The 19929-nt window shown below is 37.8% G+C and overlaps 1 protein-coding gene across 1 annotated transcript in view; it reads right to left on the minus strand.

The window, feature by feature from the left end:
* Window positions 1–4609: 4609 nt before the first annotated feature.
* The window catches only part of LOC127859871 (neurexin-4-like), a 43131-nt gene continuing 27811 nt past the window's right edge, over window positions 4610–19929 (minus strand). Inside the window, exons 18-27 of the mRNA XM_052397446.1 lie at window positions 18854–19030; window positions 18116–18291; window positions 16492–16660; window positions 14831–14950; window positions 13688–13873; window positions 12078–12217; window positions 9617–9710; window positions 9166–9288; window positions 8500–8649; window positions 4610–6565 (exon numbers count right to left, since the gene is read on the minus strand). Coding sequence (XP_052253406.1) covers window positions 6375–6565; window positions 8500–8649; window positions 9166–9288; window positions 9617–9710; window positions 12078–12217; window positions 13688–13873; window positions 14831–14950; window positions 16492–16660; window positions 18116–18291; window positions 18854–19030 — 1526 coding nt within the window. The 3' untranslated portion in view covers window positions 4610–6374. The remainder of the gene's footprint in view (window positions 6566–8499; window positions 8650–9165; window positions 9289–9616; window positions 9711–12077; window positions 12218–13687; window positions 13874–14830; window positions 14951–16491; window positions 16661–18115; window positions 18292–18853; window positions 19031–19929) is intronic.

Here is a 19929-nt window from a genome sequence, read left to right on the forward strand (position 1 = left end):
GAATGCAGACCACCTCTTAAACAGTATAAAAACAGCTACATTAATTAGTTTAACTATCCTTATTATCAATATTAAGTGTTAAGTAATTTTCACAGCTATTTTCACAGTTATACACATAACATTACAATCATCATTTATTGCTATAATGCTTTACCTTTGCATTAAATAGTTTAAGTATTCTTATGATCAATATTAATATTAATTGGCAAGTAGTTTTCACAGTTATTTTCACATTTATACAAGTGACATTAGTTTATTAATTGATACAAATGATATAAAAAGAATGCAGAAATGTACTATCCTCATAACTCACATTTTCATAATGGAAGTTATTCTCAGCAACAGCTCTCAAAAACTCTGCTATGAGGGTCACTAATGTATGCAGAGAAGAACTCTTCTAAGAGAACGATTCGTTGGGAATGCTGCAAGCGTCGCACTCTCCTATGTTTATTATATGCATGCATGTTTGAAAATTAGTAAATAAAGATAATGAAAAAAACAACAATGTTTATAATTAATGCAATAGAGGGGCAAATGTCCGAAGGGGCAAATGTCCAGCTTGAGAAATTGTTTGATGGTTGGTCCAAAATTACCTTTGAGCAATAAAATCACCTACCAGGGGCGTAGTTAATGGGGAGGCAGGGGAAGTGGCCGCCTACCAGGGGCGTAGTTAATGGGGAGGCAGGGGAAGTGGCCGCCTACCAGGGGCGTAGTTAATGGGGAGGCAGGGGAAGTGGCTGCCTACCAGGGGCGTAGTTAATGGGGAGGCAGGGGAAGTGGCCGCCTACCAGGGGCGTAGTTAATGGGGAGGCAGGGGAAGTGGCCGCCTACCAGGGGCGTAGTTAATGGGGAGGCAGGGGAAGTGGCCGCCTACCAGGGGCGTAGTTAATGGGGAGGCAGGGGAAGTGGCCGCCTCCCAAATATTTCGGCTAGTCGTCGATATATAAATAAAATGTAAAATCCCCCAAAATCACCTCCCCAAAACCAGTATTTTTGTAATCACGCGCCGTCAGTGCAGAAGCCATGTGTCCCCAATTCATCTGCTCTGAGGTTGCCAACAGTGATGTGTCAATATCCCTTGTTAGGTGTCATAAACGAGGGGCCCGGGTAAATGTCATTGCGTTAACTGTTCCGTAATTGCCCGCCACCAACGCCACCAGGTCCTTTCCCGCCCTGAGACGCCTGAAGACGTACCTCCGGACGTCTATGAAACAGGAGAGAGTCAACACCTCATGACGCTCCACGTGCACAGGTGTGCTACCGACGCAATGGACTTGTTAGATGTTGCCAATGAGTTCTCAGTGGGATTGACTCGAGGTTAACTATCTTCACGAAGTTTTCATAGAACGTGACACTACTACACTTGGCACTTACATTACGCCAACAGATCATGATAAATTGTTTCTTCAATCAACAAATAATTTGGCGTGGATGATATTCTTGGGACTTTAAAAAATGAATTATGCCTTAATTTTTGTTTATTTATCTTAATTTAATAATATTTATTCATCCCGGTTCTGTATTTTAATAGTGCTTGAAATGTGGATATATTCTTTACTAATCGTGTCATATTGGATTGGTTATTGTGTAGTTTCATGTGGTTATTTATTACAGTCTTCCTGTCATTAAAATACATAAACATTTATTTTATTTTATGTTTTAATTAGCACGAGTTTTTGGAAAGAAAAAAATAACTGTTGATATTTCTGGGTCGTATATATAATATTTATTCATCCCGGTTCTGTATTTTAATAGTGCTTGAAATGTGGATATATTCTTTACTAATCGTGTCATATTGGATTGGTTGTTGTGTAGTTTCATGTGGTTATTTATTACAGTCTTCCTGTCATTAAAATACATAAACATTTATTTTATTTTATGTTTTAATTAGCACGAGTTTTTGGAAAGAAAAAAATAACTGTTGATATTTCTGGGTCGTCATCGGCGGCATTGGACAAACTGATTTCATGACAAACTGAGAGTAAGACAAAAATCAAGCATTTATATCAACTTGAAAGTTCACCCAAAACGCACCATATTAATTGTAATTGTATAATTTTTCGGAACCACGGGAGAGGAAAACTCTCAAACGAACCCTTTTACGTTCCCAGTACAGAAACTGGACCGCCTCCCCAATGTTTGGGGCTATCTAAGCTGCTGCCTACACTATCACCCATAGATATATGTTACCAAGTATGGCTTCTAGACATCATCTCACAATCACCCATAGATACGTGTTACCAAGTATGGCTTCTAGACATCATCTCACAATCACCCATAGATACGTGTTACCAAGTATGGCTTCTAGACATCATCTCACAATTACCCATAGATATGTGTTACCAAGTATGGCTTCTAGACATCATCTCACAATCACCCATAGATATGTGTTACCAAGTATGGCTTCTAGACATCATCTCACAATCACCCGTAGATATGTGTTACAAAGTATGGCTTCTAGACATCATCTCACAATCACCCATAGATACGTGTTACCAAGTATTGCTATTAGACATTGTCTCACAGTCACCCATAGATACTTGTTACAAAGTATGGCTATTAAAAAAGGCTATTACAGACTGCTGTATAAATACCAACTGCAATCATGTTTAGACTGGTATTTACAATCAGGTTTGTTACCGTCTAAGCAAGCGTGGAAACAGATGCTCCAACGAACGATATCCTCTCCGGAACATCACAGACAGTTGGAAAGTATCCGGGACGTTTTTCCCCAAGTTGAACCTTGATGATGTTCTACACGTAGATAAACCCTCGTCCCTCTGGAAAATATCCCGGATTTCGCCTAAGCTATCGCCCTTAATAGCCACCCTGATGGCACAACTGGGAGGATTCCTCTCTAGATCGTACCCAACAGTGTGCTCATTGTGTGGGATTCACACGGAAAACAAACTACTTCATTCAGTGTTTTTGTTCGAAAAGGGAACTATTACGTGAATCACTTTGGGATGCTGTCATTTACTAAAAAGGGGTTTCAGTGTTTTATAAAATTACACGAGACACCATTAGAACAAATCATAACGTTGTTTTAAATGACGCTATCAACTACAAATTTCAATCGCCTGAATAATCAATTAGCAATCCTATTGCTGAGACTAGTTTGTGTGCTTATTATAAAATCGTCTCTCTATTGTTGTTTATATGCATGAACATATATTATTATACATATATTATTGTCTATTGTATATTTCAATGATGTAAATACTTGGTGTAAATGTGTTAAGCTCTTTATGAATGGAGGAAAAAAAGAATCTATCTATCTGTCTCACAATCACCTAGATATGTGTTACCAAGTATGGCTACTAGACATCGTCTCACAATCACCCATAGTTACGTGTAACAAAGTATGGCTACTAGGCATCATCAATCACCCATAGATACGTGTTACCAAGTATGGCTACTAGATATCGTCTTACAATCACCCATAGATAAATGTTACAAAGTATGGCTACTAGACATCATCAATCACCCATAGATACGTGTTACCAAGTATGGCTACTAGACATCATCTCACAATCACCCATAGATATGTGTTACCAAGTATGGTTACTAGACATAATCTCACAATCACCCATAGATACGTGTTAACAAGTATGGCTACTAGACATCATCTCACAATCACCCATTGATACGTGTAACAAAGAATGGCTCTAGACATCATCAATCACTCATAGATACGTGTTACCAAGTATGGCTACTAGATATCGTCTCACAATCACCCATAGATACGTATAACAAAGTATGGCTACTAGACATCATCAATCACCCATAGATACTTGTTACCAAGTATGGCTACTTGACATCACCTCACAATCCACATTGATACGTGTTACCAAGAATGGCTACTAGACATCATCTCACAATCACTCATAGATACGTATTACCAAGTATGGCTACTAGACATCATCTCACAATCACCCATAGATACATGTTACCAAGTATGGCTACTAGACATCATCTCACAAACACCCATAGATACGTGTTACCGAGTATGGCTACTAGACATCATCAATCACCCATAGATACTTGTTACCAAGTATGGCTACTAGACATCATCTCACAATCACCCATAGATAAGTGTTACCAAGTATGGCTACTAGATATCGTCTCACAATCACCCATAGATACGTGTAACAAAGTATGGCTACTAAAAATCATCAATCACCCATAGATACGTGTTACCAAGTATGGCTACTAGACATCATCTCACAAACACCCATAGATACGTGTTACCGAGTATGGCTACTAGACATCATCTCACAATCACCCATAGATACGTGTTACCAAGTATGGCTACTAGACATCGTCTCACAATCACCCATAGATAAGTGTTACCAAGTATGGCTACTAGATATCGTCTCACAATTACCCATAGATACGTGTAACAAAGTATGGCTACTAAAAATCATCAATCACCCATAGATACGTGTTACCAAGTATGGCTTCTAGACATCATCTCACAATCACCCATAGATACGCGTTACCAAGTATGGCTACATACATGCTAAAACTGACTGAAGGATAGATGAACAGCAATGTAGTTGATGATGGGTGGATAAGACAGTTTTAGTATTGTAAAAACAAACAACAGTATATTTTATGTTTTATTGATACTTATGAAAACAATTGGAATGCAAATTGTATTGAATTTTAAAAATACAAATAACTCTTGTGTACAAATGATTTTTTTAATAACTACATAGTTAGTACCTTAATGTGCCTGGATCAAATTTTACCATATAATATAAACACAATACATTCATGACATTTCAATGTACATGTTTACAAGCTTTACAAGTATGAAGAGTATAAAAATGGTATCTACAATGTATATAAACAGCAGCTACTATATACAATACATGACAGTAAAAGTGATATGTTCAGATTTAGATATGTACATGTAAAATATGAAAGTAAATTGTGTAAATGAAAAACCATATCTTGTGAACTGCACTTTAACCATAGCTATTTATTGCTTTTGGAAAATCAAAGGTAAATAGTCTCCAAAAGGTGGACCCGGTTTGATTGACACGATGCATTATGAATGGAGAACTCATCCTAATGAACAAGTAGGAAATTTTTCTCATTTTTATTGAAAAAAAAAGTTTATACTAGAGTAAAAATTTGATCCTAAGAATATATGTGTTGACCAAGAAGCACTTCCAATTCTGAAAACCTCATTTTCCTAAAATATGAACTCTTCTAAAAACACAGTTGCCAATGATGTTCATCAAATCTCAAATTGGATAAATCACATTAAAATATAGTTATTATTCTGCACTGAAACGCTTCTATCCATGGGACTAAAAGTGAATTAAATCAGGCTACAAATCAAAACAATTTGTGATATTCAAGTATAACAGGATCTGCTTCCACAAAGTCCCTGTAATCAAGTAAGAATTTTTGTTCATGTCTTTATGAAATCAATCCATATTTGGGGACAGAGGTCTCTGCCCTTCCATTTGCTCTCACTATTTCTAACATAAGTACAACAGTGCTATAAAGTGATATGTTACAGATTCACAACCTTCGTATGAGGACAGCTACTCTACAAGTATAAAAATAAATTGCTATCTTAATATTTCTGCTCTGAAAATGTAAAAAGATACTACAATATTAACAATACCGATCTCGAAATATGTTGATCTACAAATATTTGGAATGAATTAAAATGAAACAAAATGAAATTTTCAATCATTATGTGCCCTTCAGATCTCTTATATTGATCACATTAACTTGAAAGGGGTAGCATACATCATTTTTTTATTTACACAAAAGTGGAAAAGAGTAAGTAAAAGTAAAATAAAATTATGTTTTTATTTTTTGAATAATTAAAAGAAATATATACAGCAAACTCTTTTAATCGTTCTGACTATTTACACTGCTTTTGAGTTCAATATGTAATCACAAACAGGAGCGTGCGTGTATAAGTTATACAGACTTGACATTACCATTATGTTCAGACGACATGCATATGAAACCAACTAGTTTTATTTCAGGCTCTTAAAGGTTCTGCTTTACTTTTGAGTGCAAATAACCAGATCATTCATATATCGGTAGAAGGAACCAGAATCAGGAATGTTAGTACATATTGTCCAACCAATTCATAACTAAAACAGCAGGACAAAAATGCAAAATCATGAAATTTCCAATACAATAAAGTAATGCACAAAGATATTTCCCTCAACGTAACATGAACCATTCCTCTGTTTCTTGGATAAATTAACTGACAATTCATTAACACAGAATCAAAATCAGGAATGTCAATACCTTTTGTCCAACAAATCCTTTTTTGATAACAGCAGGAAAAAGTGAAATTTCATATACAATAAAGCGATGCAAACAGATATAAAATGCTACATGAACCACTCCTGCCTCTTGGACAACTCGGTCACACCTGTCTGGTTGATGACAATGGCAGCGTCTGGATTGTCTGCATTTTGCTGACCCTTGGCCTCCCGAGTCTCGTAGTCTCCCTTCTGACGGAAGTAGATAAAGAACAGCAGCAGGATGATCAGGAAGATGAGGAACGCTCCGGCCACCGTCACTTAACAAACAGATATAAACTGCTGTGCTTTTTTTGTTAAATGTTGGGACTGTTATACAGAGCCCCATTCAAAATGAATAAAAATATAGACTGTTCCAAAACGGGACCTTAAATTGTCAATATTTTGTTCATCTCCCGTTCAGCTTTTTAAGTTAAACCTTAATAAAACATATTATTGAAAATATTGAAAATCTCAATTTTTAAGTATTTGTTAGAAAAAAACAGCAACAGTAATTTCCCAATTTAAGTCAAACCAACACGATTTTTTCCAATCCTAAGAGCCCCAGCCACATTTCCAACATGGTGTAATAAAAAACAATGTGCTGACTGCTTGATGATATCAAAGTGACACATGCATGTCACTTTGGCATACATATTTATCGCAATATACTAATTTTTGTTTTGTTTTTGGTTAAATAGTATGGATATATTGTGGGTATTAAGTTTAAGACCAATATTCAGAACTATTCTTTAATCTAATTACATGTAACTACTATTTGATAATACAGTAAGATTTATTCTTAATTTTGTAATTTTAATTACTGCTTCTTTTAAAAATCAGGGGCAGAAAAAAAAGACAAGGGACAAAATTGTCACAAAACCAGGTTTTCATTGTGAAAAAAAAATCTGATAAAGGGAGAAAACTCAAACTGAACTTTTGAAATGAACAAACAAAATTAACCCCCTTTGTAAGTTTGTTTTTAAAAAAATCTATTTTTAGTCGTGGCGACCTTGACATTGGAGATATTGACGTGATTCTTTCGTGCGACACACCGTCCCATGATGGTGAACAAATGTGCCAAATTATTTTAAAAATCTCACAATGAATGACATAGTTATGGCCAGGACAAGCTCATTTATGGCCATTTTTGACCTTTGAACTAAAAGTGTGACCTTGACCTTGGAGATATTGACCTAATTCGCGCGACACACCGTTCAATGATGGTGAACAAATGTGCCAAATGATTTTAAAATCTGACAATGAACGACATAGTTATGGCCCGGACAAGCTTGTTCCGCCCGCCCGCCAGCCCGCCCGCATTCGCCAATCTAATAACCAGTTTTTTCCTTCGGAAAACCTGGTTAAAAACCTGGTTAAAAAGCAATGACATAACTTTATTCAATGGCTGTCAGTTGCAAATATCGCCTCTAAAGTTGCGGAGGACAGCTATAATTATAGTCAAAGTCCATAAGAGTATATACAACAGATTATTGAATTTGAGATAATAGCGTATGAGAAATAGTGTCCCCCTATCATCCGATGGATGAATGCTTGACTGTGGCCCTGCTGAATGTTTAGTGAGTCATGTTCTGAGAAAACTAGGCATAATGCATGTGCATAAAGTGTCGTCCCAGATTAGCCTGTGCAGTCCGCACTGGCTAATCAGGGACGACCCTTTCCACCTAAATTGGATTTTTGCTAAAAAGAGACTTCATCTAAACGAAAAATGTCATAAAAGCCAAAAGTGTCGTCCCTGATTAGCCTGTGCGGACTGCACAGGCTAATCTGGGATGACATTTAACGCACATGAATTAAGTCCAGTTTTTCCACAAGAAGGTTCATTTTATACTCAATCCACACCTCCAATGAGGCACTGCTACATGTTTAGGGCTTGTAGTCTACTCAATCCACACCTTCAATGAGGCACTGCTACACGTTTAGGGCTTGTAGTACTCAATCCCCACCTCCAATGAGGCACTGCTACATGTTTAGGGCTTGTAGTACTCAATCCACACCTCCAATGAGGCACTGCTACATGTTTAGGGCTTGTAGTACTCAATCCACACCTCCAATGAGGCACTGCTACATGTTTAGGGCTTGTAGTACTCAATCCACACCTCCAATGAGGCACTGCTACATGTTTAGGGCTTGTAGTACTTAATATGTGCTTCTATTTCGTAATACAAATAGTTACTTGTCTCTCTATCCATACCTCCAATGATGATCTGGTTCTCCTGGGTACGGTCCGCAGGGGGTGGGGGGAGGGTGATGTTCACGTAGGTGGGCCCGTAAGGTTTAGCCTCGGGCGGGTCAGCCTCACGGGTTATCTCCTCGAAACCGCACATGTCCTCACGAATCTTGTCTAGAAGCAGAAAAACAGTCTCAGTTTTCATGATCAAGTTCCCAAATATTTCATTTGAATTGAGAACTGTTCATCAGCGCATGGTGGAATTCTTTCATATTTAGTTTGAAGGCAGACAAAACAGTTTTGGTTTATTATCAATTGCATGTACTTCTTTTGCATTGAGAGCTATTCTTCAGCTCATTTTTGGAAATTGTTATTACTATTTGATAACTTATCTCTTAAAGAAAGTTCAGAAACTGAATAAGTGATCAAAATGGCATCTTAGTAAGCAAGGTTTCCCAATAGCAGCAAATAAAAATTGTTGAGCTGTTGATATAACTTTTGTGTAAAGCACATTTTGATTGTGTTCACAATTTCTGATTGAGGGTCATGCATATCATTAAGTGGTCCTAAGAAATTTAGTGCAAAAGCAGATAATTATATTATTTTCAACATCCAATTACTGCAGAATACAAATTATTTAGTGATCAAGTGAATCTTTGTGTACAACTGCAACATCAATTTTTTCCCTACCTCTGGGCTCAGGCTCGATGAAGTCTGGAATCGGGTCCTGGAAGGCTCTCTTCAGGGGGTAGAGGTTGTCAATCTGCATACGGTAGATGCAGCCCTCGAACCCCTTTGCTGTGTTTGATGTGTCTGCAGACAGATGAATGGATAAGATGTGAAATCAAGGGACTTACTTGCATAAATATTGCTCTATAAACATGTGGATAAGCATTGCTAAATTTAAATAAATAGTAACAATATACATTTAATGTATGCCAAATTTTGCTATGCAAAGGTTCAAATAACAGAGAATATATATTAAAACTTTAAATTTATTAACCAAAGTATTATCCTTAAAGATTACAGTATATATAGATTAACATATAAACCAAGAACTATCAATATATGCTTGAACACAAACATATAACTTGAAATTCTTGACATGGCCTTAACATATGGTGTGAAAACGCCATCTTACCGTTGTTTCCAATAAAGAGATACTTGGGGTTGTCCAAAATTGTATCTGAGATGCTCTCACCCAGATCCTTGGTTACCGGCTGGTAGTTATCCACCTAGAATGCACAAAACAATCAAATGCTACCTGTATTTCATTTGTTTCACATCTATATAAAATGTCAAATTAAAATATCACGGTGCCTATACCACGTGTATTTTTCGGATCTGTGTTGTTAGAACCGGGCGTTTGAACGGTTAGAAAAATGTTGGATCAGTGTGGGACTTCATATTACAAACGCGCGGTTGCACTTTACTGAAACAATACTTATTTGTTAAAAAAGATCATGACACCTATAGAAAACTCTCACAAATGAGCGGGCTCCTCCCTTTCTCCGTTTAAAAATGGTGAAATATTTTAAAAGACATCGTTAAAAATGTTAACAGGGTCGCGCGTCATTCTTCCAACACAGATCTTAAAAAGTCACTTGGTATAGGCAACGTGAATATGAGATGCATGCTGGGAAAGCAAGGTCCAATGAATGTGGGTTAACTGTCTTCCCAGATGAAACTTGTGGTCTAAACTGGATATTTCCTATGAAAGTGTTGCACCTGATTAGCCTGTGCGGACCTCACTGGCTATTCTGGGACGACACTTGAGGCAAACGCATTAAGCCTGCTTTCTCAGAGACAGACTCATATACAAGTGTATGGTCAAAATCTCTAGTCAGAAATGTTATGGCATTCTAAAATATACTGGGACTTCACTGTCTATCACAAATTACAGATACTTTAAATCTTTAAAGAGATTTTTATATGTATAATACTGACATGGACAATTAAAGCTGCATTTCCCAAAGAAGAGAAATATATGACAGCCATGAACAAAATGGACTACTAACTTCACTACCATTTAAGTGGAAAACAAATATGTGGAAAGTTTGGAGAATATTCTGAGTGCAGAGAGTTGAAAAGGCAAATTATGCATATTGTGAATAAATAAAGTGCAATATTTCTGACATGTATGACTACATATAGTGTATTTCTGACATGTATGATATGGTGTGCAATATTTCTGACATGTATGACTACATATGGTGTGCAATATTTCGGACATGTATGACTACATATGGTGTGCAATATTTCTGACATGTATGACTACATATGGTGTATTTCTGACATGTATGACTACATATGGTGTATTTCTGACATGTATGATATGGTGTGCAATATTTCTGACATGTATGACTGCATATGGTGTGCAATATTTCTGACATGTATGACTACATATGGTGTGCAATATTTCTGACATGTATGACTACATATGGTGTATTTCTGACATGTATGATATGGTGTGCAATATTTCTGACATGTATGACTACATATGGTGTGCAATATTTCTGACATGTATGACTACATATGGTGTATTTCTGACATGTATGATATGGTGTGCAATATTTCTGACATCTATGACTACATATGGTGTGCAATATTTCTGACATGTATGACTGCATATGGTGTGCAATATTTCTGACATGTATGACTACATATGGTGTATTTCTGACATGTATGACGACATATGGTGTGCAATATTTCTGACATGTAGGACTACATATGGTGCATTTCTGACATGTATGATATGGTGTGCAATATTTCTGACATGTATGACTACATATGGTGTGCAATATTTCGGACATGTATGACTACATATGGTGTGCAATATTTCTGACATGTATGACTACATATGGTGTATTTCTGACATGTATGATATGGTGTGCAATATTTCTGACATGTATGGCTACATATGGTGTGCAATATTTCTGACATGTATGACTGCATATGGTGTGCAATATTTCTGACATGTATGACTACATATGGTGTGCAATATTTCTGACATGTATGACTACATATGGTGTGCAATATTTCTGACATGTATGACTACATATGGTGTGCAATATTTCTGACATGTATGACTACATATGGTGTGCAATATTTCTGACATGTATGACTACATATGGTGTGCAATATTTCTGACATGTATGTCTACATATGGTGTGCAATATTTCTGACATGTATGACTACATATGGTGTGCAATATTTCTGACATGTATGACTACATATGGTGTGCAATATTTCTGACATGTATGACTACATATGGTGTTCAATATTTCTGATATGTATGACTAAATATGGTTAATTATCAAACTAGGCCTCTATTTGATCTCAACAAACATTTGTAGAAAGACTGATGAAGATTGTAAGAAAACATTTTTTTGAATAAATAAAGGGAACTGATTCTTCAGTGCCTTGTGAAAAAAGGCTTGTAATCAAACTTGGTAATGATATATGGTAAGGATGGGTCAATTAACAAATTACTTAAACCCATCTGCTTTGGATCTAAAGGGTGACATTACCTGCATACAAAGTTGAACCTTAACCACCATATATTCTTATACAAAAGACAAGGATGAATACTTATATGTTACCTGCAGGTGGACCCTCCTGCCATTGTTTAGTCTGCGCATGATAACCTCATGGGCCTGTCCATTGGTCAGATCAATATTGTTCACCTCAGTGTTCAACTCCCACGGCTCAAAACCAACACTCAGGAAAAACTTCACACCACCTGAGAGGACACACATAACCACACAGGTCAGTAACAATACATCTGTGTTAGACAAACTATAGAAATGTACTCATTGCCCCTAGTAAATAAAAATACAACCATGTTACAACTATCGAAATGTATGAATTTTGAGTGTGTGTTTATTTCATCCCAGATATTGCCAAAACCATATAAATGCAATACCTTTACTTCTAATGCAAATCACATGTGATTCTAGCAATATGGAACTGCAAATGTATTTCAGTTTTATCAGAGGGTATTTGGAGTTTGTTTCATGTTTGGTGGTAATTTAGTTAGTGATTTTCACCAATTAACATAATTGTGTCCACCCATATAAAGTTCTTAAAGCAATAATAAAGTTGTAACAAGAGATGAGTTTGTCAGAAACACAATGCCCCCTACTGCGCCGCTTTGAAGCCATATATTTGACCTTTGACCTTGAAGGATGACCTTTCACCACTCAAAATGTGCAGCTCAATGAAATACACATGCATGCCAAATATCAATTTGCTATCTTCAATATTGCAAAAGTTATGGGCAATGTTAAAGTGTTAGAACAGTATAATACGGGTCGAGGGCATCACGTTCAGTCCTTAGCAAGTTGATGTAAGTAGCATAACATGACATGGTTAAGGGTATAAATGAATGAAATGACATAAATATGTTATAGTAGACAAAACAAATGTAGAGAAAAACAAGAGCAGTGTTTGTGAAACACAATGCCCCCTACTGCGCTTGGAAGCCATATATTTGACCTTTGACCTTGAAGGATGACCTTGACCTTTCACCACTCAAAATGTGCAGCTCCATGAGATACACATGCATGCCAAATATCAAGTTGCTATCTTCAATATTGCAAAAGTTATGACCAATGTTAAAGTTTTGGGACAAAATGACAGACAGACAGACAGGCCAAAAACAATATACCCCCGATAATTCGATCCGGGGGCATAAAAAAGAACAATAGGAAAAAATGGTAAAAGGAAAAAGATAAATGTGTTGATCTCCAGGGAGGTTAGAGGTATAAATGAACAAAATGAAATTAAGATAAATTATGATAGACATAAAATATTGATTAAGATTTTTAAAAAGACCAAGCAAATTCGTTGAATTGATATCCCCCGCCAATATGCTTCTGGACACAAAAGTGTTATATTCGACACTCAAAAAAGCTTTTTTCAAGATACAAAGGGCCATAACTCCGTTATTAACAGATGGTGTACAATGCCATTTGGCGTGCATCATCCTGTTATCCATATATATACTCATACAGGAAAGACGGACGGATGGAAGGACGGACAACGCCAAAACAATATCCCTCCGCCTATGGCGGGGGATAACAATAAGGTAAAAGGAGACAGAAAAATGTGTTTATGTACCATTGTTGATGATCTACAATAATTTAGGGAACAAAAAATAACAATAAGAAAAAAATAAGATAAATTAAGACAGAAAAATGTGTTCAAGTACCGTTGTTGTTGATCTCCATGGAGATGTACTCGGTGTTCGCCTCGTTCCTGAGCTGTATGAGGATGCCCTGCTTCTTTTTGGTGATGAAGCCTAGGCGGATGTATTGAAAGTCCGAGGATGAGAGGCCCTGCAGCTCATCAAACGTGTACTTGATCTTGTAGTTAGGCTGCATGTTAACACCCACCTCTGCAGGTGAGACAAACACAAGTGCTCAGAGGACAACATGTGAATACAGGGCTCAGTGTTGTTTTCATTCAAAATCGGGTCTGGTAATCGGTCCCATTCCCAATGGAAAAAAGTATATATTTTTCCCAAATGGGAGTTAAAAATTCCCAATGGAAGGTTTCCAAAAAAAATATTTTTTTTGTTTTGTATATCTCAATATTTTGTTCATCTCCCATCCATATAAGTTCAACCTTAGTAAATATAATACCGAAAACACTTATATTCTCAATTTGAAAGCATTTTTTTGCAAAACAACAACACGTATTTCCCAATTTAAGTAAAAATGCTGTGAATGTTCCCAATCGAAAGAGACCCGGCCCCATCCCCAAAATGAAGAAAAAAACACTGGGGCTTACTCTGTCATATGCAGAATTAGCCCATTGGTACGAAGCAGACAAATTGCATTAAAACCCTTCCCTTTGACTACATAAGTTTTTCATAAAACCCCATAACACAGATAAAATGTGAATGTAATTTTCTATTGTAAATTTTGGTAAAGAAAATGTTGGACAAGTGGGAACCCTAAAATACAAAATTTGGCAAAAGGAGTCCGTGGGATAAAGTACTGTTTTTGATTTAATCAATGGAACAAAGCTTCTTCTCTGGTATGATTTGGTGTACCAGTAATAGGCCAACCATAAAAAATGTCAATGGTATTGGTAGACATTAAAAAATTTGACTGAATCCTTACTTGAAATATTAAGAAAATCACCAAATCCTTAAACTAAGTGCATAGTGGTACTTGGCAACAGTCCACTTAATTTTTTGAAGAAGGAAAGATAATCCTTTCAAGACAACATGATTATTTCGAAAACAATTCATCTACATAACAGTTTTCTCAAGATATTTTTCCCGAGACTTCAAAATATGAGGTTTGACTATTAACCATTTTATTGCCCCGCACTTCCATCCACTGACCTCTGAAACACATATATCCTCTGAAAGGCGTGTAGGCACAGTCACATGTGTAGCGATCATAGCCCTCCTTGCATGTAGCCTGGTTGAAACACGGGTTGCTGGCACACTTTCCAATACAACCTGCAACCATATAGTTTATGACATTTTGAAGTGTGTTATGTGTTAACTACTGTGTTCTGCAAGAGACAATATGTAATTGACTTTCAAAAACTGTACACCATGTTAATTGTTTGCTTCTTGTTTTTTACTAGCATTTTTGTAACATTTTTGTTTTTGCAACAACATTGACTACCGATTTGGAAGTATCACTATTTTTTTGTTTTTGCAACAACATTTACTACCGATTTGGAAGCATCAGTATTTTTTTTAATCAAAATCAAAGTGTAAATCAAAATGGCTGCCAATTACTCTTGAGTGAAACAAAGATCAGAACACAAAAAGACTGTCTCCACACATATTAAAACTGGAAAGAATTTTTCAACGCCATTAATATTTGGGATGTTATTAACCTAACCATAAACTAACCTTTAACTACAATTCAACAACTTACTAGTATCTGAACACTAGAGAATATTTCTTAAAAAAAATTCACATATTCAAACTGGCAAGCATTTTTTTTGCACAACAATGATATTTACAATACTAAATATAAGACTAACCATTCCATAGGCATATCTCCTGCACAGTTCCTTACCTTCAAGCACAAATTCCGTGACCAAAATTCCGTGTCTTACAAGCATAAGGCAGTGCCCCAGATAAGCTGCGTATCTGCGTCTTTCATTCTATTAAAATGTTTAAAAACGCAAAGAAATACAATATCATGCGTATTGAAAACGCAACCATTTTGACTTTTACGCACATTCCAAAAATTCGATGCGTACAATACAATAGCTTCAATCGAATATTCTTTGCTCATTTTCGGTATATCTTCTTTGCAATTATCATCGTAATGCAACGTCGCTTTTATTCAGCAAGCGTCTCGATGAAGTGCTGGAAAACAGTCAAAGTTATTCAAACGCTCTGCGGACTAGATCTCATAGTTAATTACAGCATCTGACCAAATTATTTACGACAAACATGTGTTTTCAATCTGATTTAATCCGTCGCTCTTTGTGCATGTATTTGTAAAGTGTCTGTACTTTCAGTTTCTAGAACGATGCGAAATAAAAATGTTTAAGAGAGGTCGAAAGATGTCTGCGATAGTTGCGCCAAAATATCAATCAATTGCAAACTTTTTGAACCAAGAAAGCAAGAGCCATTAAGTGACAAATCATTCATGTTATTGATTTTTTAAGTTTATATTATGCACAGTTTCAAGAATTAAAGATGTTATGAAACATCAGTTTATGACAGTTAATGATAATAGTTTACAGTTTTATTGAATCATACAAGTGTGCAGCTTCACCAGAAGTAATCTGAATCTGAATGGATACGTTGAAGTAACCAAGATTGGCTTTTATTCAACAGGGAAAGCAGCAAAGATTTTAAGTTATGATTTTTTTTTTACTTTTTTCGCCCTATTTCAAGACCGAAATCACACTATTTTTTAAAATCAATGGGTGAAAACCCTATTTCCTTAATAATTACCTGGGGCACTGCATAACGTAAAAATTTTCACAACGATATAACAACCAAACCATATCTCCTGCATGGTCCCTTACCTTCATGCACACCATACGTGACCACACCTCGGTTGACCTGGCCCCTCATGTCCATGAGAACGCCATTCACGCGCAGACCGCGCATGCAACCCACATAACCATCCCGGTAGTCAACTGCCGCTCCCACCGTCAAAGGGCCGGTCAACTCCAGCAATCGCGTAATCTCATCCTGAATCAAAACAATATCCACATCATGCATGTGCGCAAAGTGTTGTCCCAGACTTGCGTGTGCATTCTGCAAGGATCTTTAGGGATAACAATTTCCACCTTTTTGCGTATTTTCCGCTTTGAGAAAGTCCCTTCTTAGCAAATATCCAGTTTAGGCGGAAGGTATTGGACAACAGGCTAGTTCTTGATTTCATATATTTGAAAAGAAAATGAGCATATGTTTGCGTTAAGCGTTTTTCTATATAAGGGACCACAGGATGTGTGGATAACTTATGATGATGGGACGTGTTATGCACATCTTCACACTTGTAAACGGTTGATGAAGCTTACTCAATAACCATACAACATATTTAACGGACTAAACAAATGCCAGACCAACAAACTGACAAAAATTACTCCACAATAAAGCCTTTCTAAATCTTCAAATGCTCGAGTGTACAAATCTCAAAGCTTTTGATAACCACAGGCCACAAGACAAGTCGGTCACCCCACACAGGGCACAAGACAAGTCTGTCACCTCACACAGGGCACAAGACAAGTTGGTCACCCCACACAGGGCACAAGACAAGTTGGTCACCCCACACAGGGCACAAGACAAGTCGGTCACCCCACACAGGGCACAAGACAAGTCGGTCACACCACACAGGGCACAAGACAAGTCGGTCACCCCACACTGGGCACAAGACAAGTCGGTCACCCTACACAGGGCACAAGACAAGTCGGTCACCGCACACAGGGCACAAGACAAGTCGGTCACCCCACACAGGACACAAGACAAGTCGGTCACCACACACTGGGCACAAGACAAGTCGGTCACCCCACACAGGGCACAAGACAAGTCGGTCACCTCACACAGGGCACAAGACAAGTCGGTCACCCCACACAGGGCACAAGACAAGTCGGTCACCCCACACATGGGACAAGACAAGTCGGTCACCTCACACAGGGCACAAGACAAGTCGGTCACCCTACACAGGGCACAAGACAAGTCGGTCACCCCACACAGGGCACAAGACAAGTCGGTCACCACACACACGGCACAAGACAAGTCAGTCACCTCACACAGGGCACAAAACAAGTCGGTCACCCCACACAGGGCAGAAACAAGTCGGTTACAAAACAAGTCGGTCACCCCACACAGGGCACAAGACAAGTCGGTCACCTCACACAGGGCACAAGACAAGTCGGTCACCACACAGGGCCGAAAAAAGTCAGTCACCCCACACAGGGCAGAAACAAGTCGGTCACCCCACACAGGGCACAAGACAAGTCGGTCACCCCAAGATCAGCTGGAGGCCATCATGTGAAGAAGGAATGAAGAATTGTAACCTTTAATGGGAGGAGCTAATGAAAGCGGCCGAAAACAGAGTACGCTTGAGGACTTTTGCCGGGGCAATATGCTCAACAAGGAACTCGAGTAAATAAGTCAGGTAAGTTTGATCAACACATGGTGTACCTGTTGTTCATTGAACACCACTTCAGGGAAGTTGTCAACCCTGAGCCAGGTCTGCTTGCGGTTCCTCTCCACATGGACCGTGTGCCAAATGTCGTTGTCAAGTCCATTGATTGTCTTGTATTCCAGCACCTGGATACCGTTGCCCACATTGTAACGGAACTGGATTGTGTCTCCATCTAAAAAACAAAATTCATTAATATTTTTACTCTCAGAAGCAGAGTGAAAAACGGCTATATGCAAATAGCATAAAACCAGAACAGCCTGTAACTTGAGTAACTCACAGTCTGTTCAGGTTTTATGCTGTTTGCAGCTCATCAGTATCTAAGGGCGGAAAATGAAGGTATTAAAACTTGAATATAGTAAAAAAAATGGTCTTTACTTTGATTTTCTTTGGGACTATAAACACGCCAATGTGCGTATGTGAGTAGAAAAGGGTTAATGCCCTTTGGTTTGCAGTTTTTTTTCACTGCTTTAGGAATGGGGCCGAACCCTTTGGATTGGGAAAAATCACATTGCTTTGACTAAAATACTTGGTGTAGTCGTTTGAGAGCTGGATGGGAGAATAACAAATGTTGAAAATTAATTAAAAATAAATAAAAAAATATATGTATATTTTTTTAGAAACATTCAATTGGGATTATTTGGGAAACATAATAATATACTATCTGTTTCTATTGGGAATGAGTCCTTATATACGACCCAAATTTGAACAACAAAAAACCCTGGTCAGACACTCACTGATCATGCGTATCTGAATGAAGTCATTCTCTGTCTCGCCTGTGTTGTGTATCATCACGCCGTCCATAGCAGTCGTCTTGAACTGGAACCAGATGTCACCCGCCTTGTCACCGTCGAATGTGGGAAACTCCAGCACCGCATCTGCCTTACGGAACGTGATCACGTTGTCCAGCATGTCTGAAAAACACAAAAATACAATTATTTCAACTTACATAATAACCAATATTTTGGTATTTTTTTATATTATGAGTGTCATAGTCATTCTGCCTGGAAAGGACTTTTGGGGGGGGGGGGCGGGAGCAATGCATGAGCTTAGATTGTTGTCCCAGATTAGCCCTTCAGTGTTCACAGAATAATCAGGGAAGACACTTCCCTCTTTTATGGAATCTTTCTTTTAAAGGAAGTCTTGTCTAAACGAAAATCCAATTGAGGCGGAAAGTATTTTCCCTGATTAGCCTGTGCAAACTGCATAGGCTACTTAGGGACATAACTTTATGCACATGCATTAAGCCGTGTAATCCCAGCATGTCGCTCAATTATTATCACATTAACGAGTAAAAAAATTTGGATTTTCGATTAGAGACTTTCTTTTCAGTCCTTTTCTACTTTTCAGAAATTCCATAAGAGCAGAAAGTGTCGTCTCAGATTAGAATGTTAAGACTTCACGCACATTCAGCCCAGTTTACCCAGAAGGAGGCTCATAATATTCGCCACCCAAGGAATACCCTACTTACTATTGCTTGCGCAGATCAGCTCCCCAAGGAATACCCTACTTACTATCACCCGCGCAGATCAGCTCCCCAAGGAATACCCTACTTACTATTGCCCGCGCAGATCAGCTCACAAGGAATACCCTACTTACTATCACACACGCAGATCAGCTCACAAGGAATACCCTACTTACTATCACACGCGCAGATCAGCTCCCCAAGGAATACCCTACTTACTATCACCTGCTCAGATCAGCTCACAAGGAATACCCTACTTACTATCGCCCGCGCAGATCAGCTCACAAGGAATACCCTACTTACTATCGCCCGCGCAGATCAGCTCCCTAAGGAATACCCTACTTACTA

Source organism: Dreissena polymorpha, chromosome 15 (genome assembly GCF_020536995.1).
Source record: "Dreissena polymorpha isolate Duluth1 chromosome 15, UMN_Dpol_1.0, whole genome shotgun sequence".
NCBI lineage: Eukaryota > Metazoa > Mollusca > Bivalvia > Myida > Dreissenidae > Dreissena > Dreissena polymorpha.